The sequence below is a fragment of the Lonchura striata genome, chromosome 27, assembly GCF_050655825.1.
Source record: "Lonchura striata isolate lonStrDom1 chromosome 27, ASM5065582v1, whole genome shotgun sequence".
In the NCBI taxonomy this organism is placed as follows: Eukaryota; Metazoa; Chordata; class Aves; order Passeriformes; family Estrildidae; genus Lonchura; species Lonchura striata.
Window position 1 is genome coordinate 10546910 of NC_140729.1, and position 14512 is coordinate 10561421.

Here is a 14512-nt window from a genome sequence, read left to right on the forward strand (position 1 = left end):
GGGAAGAGACACATATTAACAATTCTGGTTGCTCATTAAAAGGGCAAAAGCAGCGTTGTTGTCACAGCTCAGCAGCATGATGATGAAATATGTCACCCAGCAGTTCCCAAAGCCAGGCTGTGCTTTGCTCTGGTAGCTCAGTGGGCAAGGCTGAGCCAGGAAGGCTTGAAAGCCACTTCTCAAGTGGAGGGGTTGAGTTCTCAGGTCACAGTTTAGCCTGGTGCTTCTTCTGCACATGAAAAAATTCCTTCTGAAAAGGCACTTCTCTCAGCTGCCAAGGTGATTTGCCTGAGCAGACCATGAGGCACAAATGAAATATAGTGTAAATATTTGCTGGTTTTGGAGATGGAAAAAAATTTCAGTGTCTCAAGTGTTGCTTGACTATAGATAATTGTGAAAAATCACACGGTGAGGAAGGACCTGGCAGCTGTGTTCAGCTCAGTGACCTTTCCCAGCATCAAAATGCCTGGAGCAGTTGCTCTGACCTTTGACTATGGAAATTTTCCTTTTGATCCTGACTTGAGATCTCCTTGATTCGTGTCTGACTTTCTTTGTAGTCTCTTTTCCATGGCTTTGATCCATCTTAATGTCTGATCTCTGGCAAGGCCACCTGGCTCTGAGGAGCTCGACAAGGCCAGAGCTCCGAAAAGCCGGTGACGCTCAAGGGAAACATCCTGTGAGCCCGGAGAGGCTTTCACAAGGCAGGTTTTGCAAAACCCTTGTGGTTTCAGATGTTTTCATCTCCCTCATGGCCCGTGTGAGTCACAGACTGCCCGAGTGTGTGGCTGTGTGTGTGTGTGCATCCTGCAAAGAGGAGAGATCTGCACCCAAAAAGGGCTCCTGGGTCGTGTCCTCCTCTCCTCAGGAAGCCGTGGGTGAAGGGAGCTGCCTGCCCTGGCTTTGGGGCTGTCCTGAACAAGGGTGGCTGGTGCAGAAGGGCTCTCAATACAGCCCAGTAGCAAAATCAAGAAGGAAGGAGGATGTTAAGTTGTTTCTGGATCACACAGGACAGTAAATCATTGCTTTTAACATTTACAAGAAGCAGGGTGTTCTAACAAGACCTGGATGGGGAAGGTGTTTTCTCCCTCTGAGAAGGATGGAGAGTGCCAAGGAGTCACAGGGATGATGCTGTCAAAATCATGAGTCTTACATAGGGAAATTGATGCTCTGAGTGTGTAAATCTCTTCTGCCAGTGGGACCTGGTGCTTTGGAGCTGCCACACTTGAGATGTGACTGCCCTGGGAGAGGCAAGAGCTGAGGTGTCAGAGCTGCAGCTCTGGAATGAAATATCCACCCAGGATTATTGACATGTGTCCCTTTGTGTCCTGGCGCCCTGGGGACAGTGGCTTTGGGGATTATTGTCACATTAACAGTGTCAGTCCTTCCCGTGGAGAGTGGCAGCCCTTCCTGGGAGCAGCTCCCACATGCTGGGTGGTACAGGGAGGGCACACGAGGTCTCAATCCAGCTATTCCCATTTTTCTCTGTTGAAGCTGTTGTGGGGATAATTTTCTCAGTAAGTTTTCCTTTGAGCCCATTACCCTCAGTATCATTGTCCTGCAAGCTGCAGAAACCCACAAGTGCTCGGGTGAGATATACCCTGATCCCTGCCCTGCCAGCCACCCAGCCTGGGCCCTAAACCCTCTTGAGAGAACACTTATCTGTCCCCAAATGGCTCTTGTTGTAACTCAGATATGTCCTTGTTTATTACCCATCTTATATCTGGTGGCTTTTTAGACCCTGTTCAAGAAATTCCTCCCTGGGAGGGTGGGGAGGCCCTGGCACAGGTTATTCCATGGATGCTCCATCCCTGGCAGTGCCCAAGGCCAGGTTGGACAGGGCTTGGAGCAGCCTGGGACAGTGGAAGGTTTCCCTGCCCATCACTGGATGTGGTTGAAACTTGATGGTCTGGAAGGTTCCTTCCAACCCAAAGCATTCCATGATTTTATGGCTCCATGATTGTCACCTCTCTGCCATCACAGCCTGGAGTCCTCCCCAGCAGTGACACCACACATAGCCTGGAGAACTGCTTTAACCTTCCCTGAAATTTTCAGTATCCCTGTTTGTCTCCTTGGCTCTTGTTAGGAAGCAGAGCCTTAAAAATTGCCTTTTTTTAGACCTCTTGAGTTTCTTTCTCCCTGCTTCCTGTGTTTTTTCTTCATGCAGAATATAGATGCTGCTTTTTTGGGCTCTTTTCTGCAGCCTCCCTTCATCTGGGAGCCTTTTTAATGTTTTTTTCATGGCTGAACCCTTTCAAAGGCTGCAGCCAGGATCCAGGTGAGGCTGCAGTGCTGACTTCCATAAGGTGTTACCACAGTGGAGTGTTCTCCATCCTTCCCCTCACGATCCTCACATCTTGTGTGCAGCTGCAGCTTCCTTGGAGCCAGAGAATCACAGAATATCCTGAGCTGGAAGCCAACCAGGTAGCCCACAGTGCTCCTGCCTTTCCAGAAAGAGGCCTTGGTCTAAATTCTGGAAAGGTTTGATGGTTTAAAGCAATCCCCTTTGGAATCCATCCCAGTGGGTTCATTGCTGCTGAGCCCTCATTTCACACTTGGTTGCACACTTGGTTGAAATCCCTCTGGTTTGTTGTCATGAAAATCAGGCAATTACTGTGCTGGCTTTGCCATCTCTACCCAAATTCTGCTTCTGAAAAGAGCTTATTTCCCACTCTGTCCATGGGACAGCACCTCATTTAAAAATCCTGGGAAAGCTCCACAAAGGCCTGTTCCTCTGGAGCCCTGTCAGGGATGGGGCTGCAGCTCTGGAGCTCCCCATCCCTGGCTGCTGCTGCTGTCCCTGGGATGCTCCCAGCTCCCCATCCTGCTGTGCTCCCAGTGGGGAATATCTCATCAATGAGTCTTTGCTGTGTTCTCATGCCTGTAGATCTTTCCAGGGCATTCCAGGTCATCTGGGCTTGTTCTTAAGCATGGAATCATGGAATGGTTTGGGCTGGAAAGGATCTTAAAGCCTGTCCAGTTCCAGCCCTGCCATGGCAGGAACACCTTCCACTGTCCCAGGTTGCTCCAAGCCCCATCCAACCTGGCATCTCCTGTATTTACACTGATTTAACAATACATTTATTAAACTTCTCAGCCATTACACTGCTTGTCCTCACCAAAACTCCCTCTGATCTTTCTGCTCTCCTTCCCTTCCCCATTTCCCTCCCACCCTGTGTTGGTGCTGTGGATGTTTCTGTGCTCTGTGCAGCTCTGGCAGATGTCTGTGGCCATTTCTGCGCCACTTGCCTTGTGTTTCCCCCGAGGTCCTGGATTAAATGCTCAGTCAAAACTCTCATATTTCATTGGCCAGTGATCTGCTTCCACTCAGAGTCCTCCTTTCTCTGCTGGCTTCCCTTTTGCCAGCGTTCCCCCAGTGTCTGCTCAGCTCCTGCGGTGTCTGGCTGGTCTCCTGCTGCTCTGGCTCTGGGATGTGTCCCCCACACACAGACCCTGCTCACCCACCACAGCCTTGAGCTCCTCCTGGGAGCCAGGAGAGTGAGGGGAGCTGGGGAGGCCCTTCGGGTGCTGGGATGGGCTGGGCAGGGTGGAGGAGAAGTGCCCCAGTCCTGCAGGGTTCACTGAGCCAGGGAAAGGCAAAGAGCAGCCCCAGCCTGGGATCAGCAGCTGTGGCTGGTACTGCCGAGCTGTCAGGAGAGGCTGTTTCCACCCAGAAATACTCCCTGTGTTGTATGAAGACATGAGTTTGTAGAAAGCAGCAGCACCTTGGTGTTTATTGCAAACAGAAATTGCTCTGTGGTTCATCCCATGCAGACATTCCCTGTGGCTCCCTGGCAGGATGGGAGCAGTGCTGGGTGGATCCTGACTTGTCCCAGAATCTCCTTTCCCTGTCCCATTCTGCCAGCAGCCTCACGGGGGCTGGGTTCCTTCCCTGGCAGTGCACTCACGTCCTGCTGCCACTTCTGATGGAATCACTGCTATCAGAAGTGGGGTGAATTCCCAGGAGCAGCATCCACCACTTTGTCCTGATGGACTTGACTCCATCAGGGCTTGGTGAGGAGCTGGAGCTGCCATCAGCCAGGGCTGGGCTCAGCCACAGCAGTGCCTGGTTTCCACTGGGAATCCCAGAGTGGTTTGGGTGGGCAGGGACCTCAGTGCCACCACTGCCATGGCAGGGAAACCTCCCGCTGTCCCAGGCTGCTCCAAGCCCTGTCCAACCTGGCCTTGGGCACTGCCAGGGCTCCAGGGGCACCACAGCTGCTCTGGGCACCCTGTGCCAGGGCCTGCCCACCCTGCCAGGGAACAATTCCCAATTCCCAGTCTCCCATCCCTCCCTGCCCCCTGGCAGTGGGAGCCATTCCCTGGGTCCTGTCCCTCCATCCCTTGTCAAAGTCCCCAGAAGGTGGTGGGATGGGTTTATGCCATGAAAACTCCTTTTTCAGCTTGTGTGATTGGAAGTGGGACTTGTGTCTGCCTTTGCTGCCATCAGGGTCCTGCTGAGCATCACTGATCTCCAAAGGGTATTTCTGTTGTGTGCTGCCCTTGTCTACGAGAGATTTGTTGTAACCCAGGATTGTTCTGGTCCATCTCCATCTCAGCCCCTTCCTTTGGGATCTGAATTCAGCAGGAGCTCGGGGAAGCAGCTCCCAGCCAAGCCATTGTAGCAGTGAGGCTGGAAGGTCTCAGACTGCTTCCCCAGCTGCTGCAGCAGCTGTTCCCTCCCTCGGGGCCCACAAGCAAACCTGGGCACCCCAGGGCTGCCAGCAGCTGCCAGCCCTGTGCCACTGCTGCCCCAGGGACGAGGCTGCCCTGCCTGGTGGGCTGGAAACCAGAGGGGAATTTCCTCCCCTCGCCCTGGCTGGCCTCGGACCAAGCTCCGGAGCAGTGGCCAAGGTGCCAGCAGGTCCTGGTGGCAGGGCTGGTGTCGTGGGGTGCCCAGCAGGGACACCAAGGAGGGGTTTGTCATCCCTGTGCACTCACAGATCCCTGTGGATTGCTCCATCCAGGAGCTGCACTGCTCCCCCAGCAGAAGCCTTCAGGCTGAACCCTCACATGAGGAAAAGCAACACGTGATGGGTGAAGGAGCTTTGGCAAGGTGGGATCTGGGAATGAGAGAGGGGGAGGGAAGCCTTGATTTAATGGAATTGTGACACATGGTAAAGATCAGAGCTTCTTCTCTGGATCCCTCCGTGCCAGGACAGCGTTGGCTTCAGTCAGGCCTGTGTTCAGGAGCTGAGAGCCAGACTGATGCAGCTGCCTGCAGGTCCCACAGCCACAGGACATCCAGGGCCTTTGGATTCCCAGGCCCAGGTCCTGCTTGTGGTCAAAATTCAGGTTATTGATGTTCTCCTCCCAGAGCCTCTGCCTGGTCACCCAGAACTTGCTGTGGGAGAGGAGAAGTCCTTCACCCCTATCCCTGTTAGGGACACCTGATGCTGGAGCTTTTCCCAAGGAGCAGGGATCTCTGAGAGGCTTCTCTGGGTGTGCAGCTCATTCCACTAAGACACAGCAAAAATAGCAGCCTAAGCTGGGATTGCAGCCTCAGCTCACCCAGGCAGGAGTAAATAACATTAAATACCTGTAATAACATTGAATACACGAGGGCTTTGTGTGCTGGGCCCTGCCAGCCCCTTCAACCAACCAAGCATTGTCATGGAAGTGGTGAAAATCTGTACTTGGGAAAACTGCATAAAAATGCAGCTTAAGGGATGTGACACAACCTGAACAGTCTGTTAATGGAAACAGAGTAAAAACTGCACAAAGGAATTGGGCTGTGGCAGTGGAAATGCTGGAATGGCTCAGACAAGGCAGGACCTGGGGTCTGGGAGCCAAACACGGGGAATGGGATCCCAGCACATCCCCCGGGGGTGTTTGGAGCATGCAGAGAGGCAGCAGAGTCAATGTCACAATTCTAAATCATTCAGCATTATACTAAAAATGCTGGAAATATGGGAATTTGAAATGTGGGTGAGGTCACAGGAGAGAATTCCCAAAGGCCAAGTCCCTGAGTGGCTCTTCCCACTGGTGGTGGCCCATGGGGATGGATCTGCTGCAGGATTTTCCTGTGGATCCTCTTTCCTGGGGGATCTCTGGGGGCTCTTGGCTGGTCCAAGGGATCGTGGCTGGAGCTGAGCCATCAGCTTGGCCCCAGCTCCAGCCCAGCCCCTGGAGCAGCCAGGCCATCGGTGGGGCCGTGGCATTGCTGGGTTCTTCCCTTTCCTCATGGAAGGGGCTGGTCAGCGCTGGCACAGCTGCCCAGGGCACGTGGGTGTGGCACTTGGGGACATGGGTCAGTGGTGGCCTCGGCAGTGCTGGGGGAGCAGCTGGACTTGAGGATCCCAGAGCGTTTTCCCAGCCTGGATGATTCCATGGTTTATGATTTCTCTGCTTGTGGCACAAGGATCATTATTTGGGATTTAGAGCAGGGACCTTTGTGGCCTTTAGCAAAGGGGGACATTCGTGTCAGTCATCCTGGCCCTGCTGTCCTCATGTCCCCCCTGGCAGTGACCCCAACAGCCACAGACAAACCAAGGTGGGGGCAGAAAGTCCTGATTCACTCGTGGGAATCATGTTTAGTGCCAAAACTGGGTTAGGGGGTTCAAAAGCTGCAGGGACAGAGTTTTATCCCAGCCAGTTTGGTCTGTCTGTCTGAGAGGGAATTGGGCACAGCCACCACCCCACGTGTGGTTCCTTCCACTGTTCCAGGCTGTGCTTCCGTCTCTGAGCTCAGCCCAGGGATGGCCCTGGCCCTGCTGCAGGCTTGAAGGGTCACTGTAGGGTCATCCAGGGGGCAGTGGCCGAGCTGGCAGCAGCCCCTGGGCCCTTTGACCTGCTCTGTGCTCTGCCCATGGAGCTGAGTCCTCCCACTGGCTCCAATCCCAGTCCCAGAGTGGGAGGCTTCACAAGCAGGAGCCCAAAGCTGGGCTCAGAGCTCAGGCCTGGCTTAATGCAGAGTTTTGGGATGGCTGTGGGATGTGCCTGACCTGAAAATGCCTGTCCCACCTGTGGCCATCCCATCCCATCCCATCCCACCCCATCCCACCCCATCCCACCCCATCCCACCCCACCCCACCCCACCCCATCCCACCCCATCCCATCCCACCCCATCCCATCCCATCCCATCCCATCCCATCCCACCCCATCCCATCCCATCCCATCCCACCCCATCCCACCCCACCCCACCCCATCCCACCCCATCCCACCCCATCCCATCCCACCCCATCCCATCCCATCCCATCCCATCCCATCCCATCCCATCCCATCCCATCCCATCCCATCCCATCCCATCCCATCCCATCCCATCCCATCCCACCGCTCTGACCCGTGTCCCTTTCCCGCAGGGAGAAGCGCGCCCTGCACGTCGCTGTCACCAACCCGGTGCAGTGCAGCCTGCACGGCAGGAAATGCACCGTGTCCGTGGAGACCAAGACCAACCAACCCCAGCCGGATTTCACCAAGCACCGCTCCGGCTTCGTCCTCTGCGTGCCGGGCAATTAACGGCCCCTCCCTCGGAGCGGGGCCGGGCTCGGCCTCCCCGCCCCGGACTCGCCCCGGCACTCGCCGGGAGATGCTCAGCAGCGACTTGCCGGGTGCCTAAAGCAGCCTCTGAAGCTCAAGGTTTGGAAAACCCAAATTCTGGGGGTTTAGAAAAGCCAAATTCACATGGAATGAAGACCTAAAATAGCCGGTGACCTGTTCTCCATATTACAAGCCAGACTGGAATATCAGGAGAGTGCTTCCTTTGGAATTAGTCTGAAAAAAGAGTTTCTAGGTACTTCCACACTTTCTTCCCTCTCCTACAATGATGCCTCACCCGTCTCCAGTTTTCCCTTCCATGCTCCTTTCCCTTGTGTCAGTTTTTGCAGTATGATGCAGCCTCCAGAGGAGGAACCAAAGATGCCCAGCTCAGGGAGTCAGGTTCTGTAGGGCCAAATCCCCACGGAACCAGAGCCAGGCTGGGAAGGGAGGGCTGCCTTCCACACTCCACGCTCCCCCAGCCCCTCCAGGCACACGGGGCTGGGAAGATACAGGGAGACACCTCCAGACCTGCTGCTTTCCCTCGGGAATTCATCAGCCCATCGAGGCACCTTGGCTGGACAGGGGACTTCCCAGTGCAGGGCCTGGTTTTGTTAATCCTGCGTTGCTTTTTGCCTTAATTACCCCCTCCAAGGGCCTGAAGCTGGTGGGTTCCCTCTGGGACCGTGTGGCCTTGCTGAATTTTTAGATGATCCGTGTGGCTTCGTGTCTGTGCCAGTGCTGGGGTTAGGGAGGGCTAAAGGGACCCATGGCAGGGTGAGCCCAGGAACGAGGGAGCTTTGGGGGGCCAAGCTTTGCACTATCCAACATTGACCTGGCACAGCCCCAGCTGCCAGCGCCAGGCTCCTCCCTCCAAAGAGTTTTCCTGGCTCTTCCAGCAATGGGCTGTGGGTGTCGGGCTCGTCCTGCCCAGCCCAGATAACCCCGAGCTCTGCCTTGATGGAGGGACATGGATCTCCTCAGTGGTTTATTCCCACTGTTCTGGGCACTGCTGTGGTTCCTGAGCAGCCCAGGCTGTGGGGATTCTACATTGGGATTGTCCTGGCACTGCTGGTCAGGTCAGGATTCCCAGCCCTGGAAGTGGGGGAGCTGCGTGGGGACCCCACCTCGGGGTCCCAGCCCGGCCAGCAAATGGGGAGCACTTGTTAGATGGAGCATTTTGGGAATCAGAGAGCCTGGAAGAGGCTCCTCACTCACAGGTTTCCCGAAGCCGTGCCGGGACACGGGGACAGGGCGCTGCAGCCTTGGTGCCCCACTGCCCCCGGGACAGGGAGGGACTGGGATGTCGGGCATGGATGAACTGGGAGAAGCCCGTGCACGGGGAGGCTCCATGCCAGAGCTCTCCCATTCCCGTTGTCCCTGGAGCAGCCCCGGGAGCAGCCCAGCACCCCCAGCCCCCCGTGCCCCTCGCAGGTCCGGGGTGTCTGGAGGGTCCCCTGGGGCCGGGCTCCCGCAGCCCCGCGGCACCACCAGCGCTGGGCGGGAGGGGACACGGCACCCCGACCCCGCCGGGCCCACCCAGGGACCTCCAGGGACCTCCAGGGACCTCCAGGGACCTCCAGGGCCTCCCTCCACCCCACTCGGCTCCTCTGAGGAGCAGCAGCGATGCCAAAGCCGCGGGACACCCCTGCCCTGCCGGGACGCTCCCGGGAACGCCCGGCGTTGCTGTGCCTTGGATTTGCACTCCTCGGCTCCGTGTCCTGGTGCAAACGTCCCCCACCCTGGGCGGGACCAGCACTTTTGTACCCTTGTCCCTCCAGAAGAATGCTCGGATGGAATTGGGGTGGACGGCAACAAAATGCAGGCTTGGGAAATTTCTCCTACCGTGAGATGGCAATATTGTGTGTGATGAGATGCGTCTTATAAAATGTATTATCTGTTCCTGCTCTGGTTTTATATATATATATATAAATATATATATAAATATATAAAATATATATATTCCTGGTTTTCCCATAAATTAAGTATTTCTAAATTGAAACTTGGATTCTCAGCCAGGGGCGATAATGCAATGAACCCTTTTTTTTTTTTTTTTTTAATAAATCGCTGATATTTTATGTGCAAAAGAGCATAAAAAACCTACTATAATGGACCTGGATTTTGTTTACATAATTCACTGTAATAAATAATAAAAGAAAGCAATTAGTTGCATCCCACCATGGTGCTGCCCGTTCCTGCTGGCGCGGGGGAGATGATGCCCAGAGGGAGCGGTGTCCCATATCCCAGTTATCCCAGTTATCCCAGTATCCCGACTTTCCCCCTCCGGCTGCTGCCGGCCCCGCCGCTCTCCCACCACGGGGTGACCCCGGCGCCGGTAACGCGATTAAAGCGGCGGCTGCGTTAAACCCTCTGTCGTCAACACAAATCCCGTTCCCAGCGCCCGAGGGCTGGGAGAGCAGAAAAGACTCGGCCACGAGCCGCTGCCGTGTAATGGATGGTCAGTGCATTTTTATTTAATCAGCACAGTACAAAAATAAATAAAAATAAGGGGAGGGGATTAAATTACAGGCACACTGAGCCCCATGACACAGTCGGTCGGGTTATAAACCACACATACTTACAAACACACTATACACATACATACAAAATGAGACAAATATAAATTAATAAGTAACAATACCCATCAATTTGGTCAACAAAGATCTACAGAAGAGATTGCACTAAAAAAACGTACGTACACATGTATCATTAGCAGGGTCCAATGTACAGCCATGAAGAGCTTCAAGTGAAAAATCAAAAATAAAAATAAATGGCACGTTATTTCTCCCTCTTGTTCGCCAGTTTAACGCCCGATGGACCAGAACTAAACTAGAACTGAGCACACGGAGAAAAGAAAACGATAAAACCCAAAAAGAAGGTCTCAGTCCCCAGGCCTGATACGGGAATACCAGCTCGAGACTGCGGTGTCGGGGTGGTGGCGGGTCTTTGTGCATGGGTGTAATTTTACAGCCATCTCTCGTTAAGGTTTTTCATTTGATTATTATTTTTTTATGCGTTTTTTCCTTTTTTTTTTTGTTTCCCGAAGACACAAAATGCTCCTGTTTGCATGCGCAATACCACTGGAAAAGCAACAATGACAGAAGAAAGAAGGGTTTTTTTCTCTTTCCCCCCCGCAGGTTTGCAGTTCGTTGGGTTTGTTCTAGAAGAATTCATATAGCAGCATGTGGCGGCTCCCCTTGCTTGCACACTCAAGTAGATCCTTTACACAATACTCATGACCAGTGCACGATGGGAACAAGACATTTCACATTGATCTCATGAACAGTAGCGGTGATTCCCGTCACCCGGACCCGCTCGGGAATTCGAGTCTCTTCAAAGAAAATAAATAAAGAGGGGGGGATGAGGGAGGAAGGGGAGTGGGGGGGTCCCCGGGCCGTGCCCGCGTCTCTGTCCCGGTGCTGCCGGTGAGTCCCGACCGGGCCGGTTCAGCCGCCCGCGCTGGAGCCTTTACAGGATTTTTTTTCCCCCTTAATTTTCTTTTTCCCCTACCTGGGCTCTGTCTCGCTGATGCGGTGACCGGCCCCGCGGAGCCCCGCTCCGCTCCCGGGGACATCGGCTGGGGGGGTTCTCGGCCCCCCATCCATGAATTGCTGGGATCGAGCCGGTGGCGGAGCCGCAGCATCCCGGGCCCGCAGCGTGGGGAGGGGGCGGCGGCTGGAAAGCGGCGGCGCGGGAGGGAACCGGGGGTCTGCTCTCCGGTCCGGCGGCGGCCGAACCCCCCGTGTCCCCCCGGGGGGGGGCGGCGGCTCCCGCCCTTCCTTCCCCGCCGGGCAAAGCCCCCGGGAGCGGCTCCGGGGCGCGGGGGGCGGCGGGCGCTCACCGGTCGAGGCCGATGAGCAGCCGGCCCTTCTCCTCGGAGCCGCTCTCCTTCTTGAGGTCGGCGAAGACCTGCGTGAAGTAGTGCGGGTCGGCGTTGACCTGCAGCATCTTGGGGCTCATGAGGTCGATGATGGAGAGGCAGCGGTCCCAGAAGGCCTCCTTACAGCTCTCCACCAGGAAGGGCTTCAGCGGGTAGGAGATCTCGTTGCCCATGTAGGAGTAGGAGAGGTACAGGCAGGTGAGCAGCACTGCCTGCAGTTCGTGGTCACTGGCCACCTCGGCCGAGATGACGTCCCGGCACAGCATGTAGAGGAAGACCACGTTGGCCGGCGTGATGAAGCCCTGGTCCTGCCAGCCCTGCAGCAGCAGCGAGCGGTCCACGGAGCGCAGCCAGAGCACGGGGTCGGTGGGCGAGAGGTGCTTCAGGCGGTAGCAGCGGCGGCACAGGAACTCGCCGAGGCAGCGCAGCAGCTCGCTGGTGGACGCCTGCACCACGACCCGGCGCGGGGTGGCGGCGGCGGCGGCGGGCGCGGCCGGGGGCGCCTTCTGCGCCGAGGCGAGGGCGGCGGCGGCGGCGGCGGGGGGCGGCGGGGGGGCGAAGGTGGCGAGGTTGGCGCAGGAGAGCGACTTCTTCAGGTTCTCGTTGTTGAGGTGGGTCACGTTGCTCTGGTAGCCGCCGTTGGGCTGCACCTTCTTGGAGCTCTTCTTCTTGGCGGAGACGGCGGCGATGCGCTTCCAGGGCAGCACCGAGATCAGCGAGTGCCGCTTCAGGCCCTTCTCCTTCGCGTTCTTGCTGTTCTGCACCGCCGTGTAGTGCCCCACCGTGGCCGCCCCCTCCTCGAACAGCGGGGCCTTCCGGTAGCTCGGCGACAGCGACAGCACCGTGCCCATGGCGCCGGCCGCCCGGCGGGCGCCCGGCGGGCCCGCGCCGCCCGCCCCGGCCCCGGCCCCGGCCCCGGCGCGGCCCGGCCCGGCCGGCCCCGCTCTCGCTGCTCCGCCGCCGCCGCCGCCGCCGCTCAGCGCCGCGCCCGGACCCGCCCCGCGCCGCGCGCGCTCCCGCCGGCGCAGTGCGCGCGCCCGCCGCCCCGCCCCGCCCCGCCACGTGCGCCCGCCGCGGCAGCCGAGGCCACGCCCCCTTCGGCCCCGGCCCCGCCCCCGCACGGCAGCGGGCGGCAGAGCCCCGCCCCCATTGCCTTGAATGGATTGTGCCCCGCCCCCGCCAGCCAGGCCACGCCCCCGCCAGCCAGGCCCCGCCTTCCGCTGTTTATGAATGGAGGGTGCCCCGCCCCTCCCGGGCCCGGCCCGCCCCTCCCGGGCCCGGCCCCGCCCCTCCCGGGCCCGGCCCGCCCCCCGGGCGCTGCCCGCCTCGGGGTCCCGCCGGTCGCGGACCCCGCGGTGCCCCCGAGCCCCCGGGCAGGGCCGGGCAGGACCAGGGGAGCTGCCGAGCCCCCGGGCAGGGCCGGGCACGACTCGGAGGGAAAAAGAATAAAAAGCAACGAAAATAATTATTTAGAAAATCCCAAAATTAAGATTTAAAACCCTTCTCCACCGGCGTCCCGGAGCCGCAGCCCGGATTCGGAGCCGGGCCCTACAGCCCGCACCGCCCCCGGCCGCCCTTCGCCCCCGCTTCCCCCCTCCGGCGGCGCCTCCCCGGCTCCGGGCCGGGGGCCGCCACTCGCCCCGGAGCTACCGGGGCAATGAAATGCCCGGAACCGCGTTCTGAGGCCGGGCCGGGTTCTGGGGAACGCGCCTGCAACTCCCGTACCCCGCGGGTCCCACGGCTCCGCTTGGAGCCGCCGCCCCCGCGCAGCCCGGGATCCCGTTGCCGCCGGACCGGGATCCCGTTGCCGCCGGGACCGGAGCGGCGCCGGCCCGGGAGGCACCGGGCAGCACCGGCCCCGCCGGGCTCGGCGCGACCTGCAGCGACACTCGGAGGCCGCTCCGCCGCCACCGGGGCTGCCGGTCCGCTCCGGCCGCGGAGAGCGGAGCCGCCCCCGGGGGGACCCTGCGGCCCAGGAGCTGCTGCCGGCAGCAGCGGGGAATGCTCGGGCACATCCCGGGCCTGCACTGATGACCCAAATTCATTTCTATTCATTTATACCTATTTATGCCCTGCCCCGGACCTGCAGCTGCCAATCCCACTCCCACAGCAGGGAAATCTGAAAAAAAAAACCCAAATCCCCATGAGAACAGACCTGTCCCAAAAACCTGCCTGACCATCAGAACACATTCAACCCACTGTGGAGCTGGGTTCTGGGGAGTGGTCAGGGCTCGCTGCAGGACTCTCTCCTCCCAAAACCATGGGGACAGTGACAGCCCAGCCTGGGCACTGCTGTCACTGAGAATTCCTTTTGTCCATTAAAGCATCCCCCAGATCCAAGCAGCAATCGTCAGCTTTTACATTCAGCCTTATGAAGTTTAAGCCAAAAGGGTTTAAAACAGGCTCTACAATATGAGAGGTTTTGGCCCTAATTTTAACATGCTTGGAGGTGCCTCAGAAAACCCCGTTGTTCCAAAGGCAACTCCAGGGGCTGATGTGTCACTAAACATCCCTGATCCCACACAAGGCGCCAAAGCTGCTGTCACCATCCCTGGTCCTGGTCAGGTCCCCTCAGCCTCGGGCACAGGGACCTGCCAGCCTTGTCACACTGTCCCATTGTCACCTGTGGGGTCAGGATCGATTCTGTCCCCACTGGGGGATGACAGCTGGAGCCAGACACGATCCCCAGCAAGGACACACAGGACAGAAGCAGAAAGATGGCAGGGCTGGATGGGATATTGAGATGCAATTCCTCCCTGGGAGAGTGCCCAGAGCAGCTGTGTTGCCCCTGGAGCCCGGGCAGTGCCCAGGGCCAGGTTGGAGGGGGCTTGGAGCAGCCTGGGACAGTGAGAGGTGTCCCTGCCATGGCAGGGGCGGCTCTGGAGAGTGTTTTAGGTGCCTTCCAACCCAAACTCTCCCTGGATCCTGTGACTCCCCATCCATCTCCACCTCAGCCCCTGCCTCTGCCCATCCCTGCTCCATCTCTGCTTCCATGAATGGGTTTCCTTTCAGTCACTCACAATTAGCACCTAATTCAGCAAATCCCTTCCGAAGACACATCCGTGGGGAAAATGCCACTGTAGGGGCATCACAGTGAACTGGATAGATGTTTGAGGAAGTATCTCAGGAATGATTAAAACTAGAAATGCACTTCTCTAC

General features: G+C 57.7%; 2 protein-coding genes across 4 annotated transcripts in view; one reads left to right on the forward strand and one right to left on the reverse strand.

The window, feature by feature from the left end:
- MYO1D (myosin ID) overlaps positions 1–10023 on the forward strand; it is a 192665-nt gene extending 182642 nt beyond the window's left edge. For all 3 annotated transcript variants that reach the window (XM_085562090.1, XM_085562089.1, XM_085562092.1), the window contains one exon: positions 7299–10023. In XM_085562090.1, coding sequence (XP_085418216.1) covers positions 7299–7455 — 157 coding nt within the window. In that variant the 3' untranslated portion in view covers positions 7456–10023. The remainder of the gene's footprint in view (positions 1–7298) is intronic.
- CDK5R1 (cyclin dependent kinase 5 regulatory subunit 1) lies at positions 9916–12263 on the reverse strand. Its single transcript, XM_021539903.3, has one exon. The coding sequence runs from the start codon at positions 12202–12204 to the stop codon at positions 11311–11313; it is 894 nt and encodes a 297-aa protein (XP_021395578.1). The 5' UTR covers positions 12205–12263; the 3' UTR covers positions 9916–11310.
- Between the last annotated feature and the right edge of the window lie 2249 nt (positions 12264–14512).

What these genes read in the sequence shown, in the direction of transcription:
- CDK5R1 (XM_021539903.3), bottom strand. Translation starts at nt 12,204, where the DNA reads ATGGGCACGGTGCTGTCGCTGTCGCCGAGCTACCGGAAGGCCCCGCTG.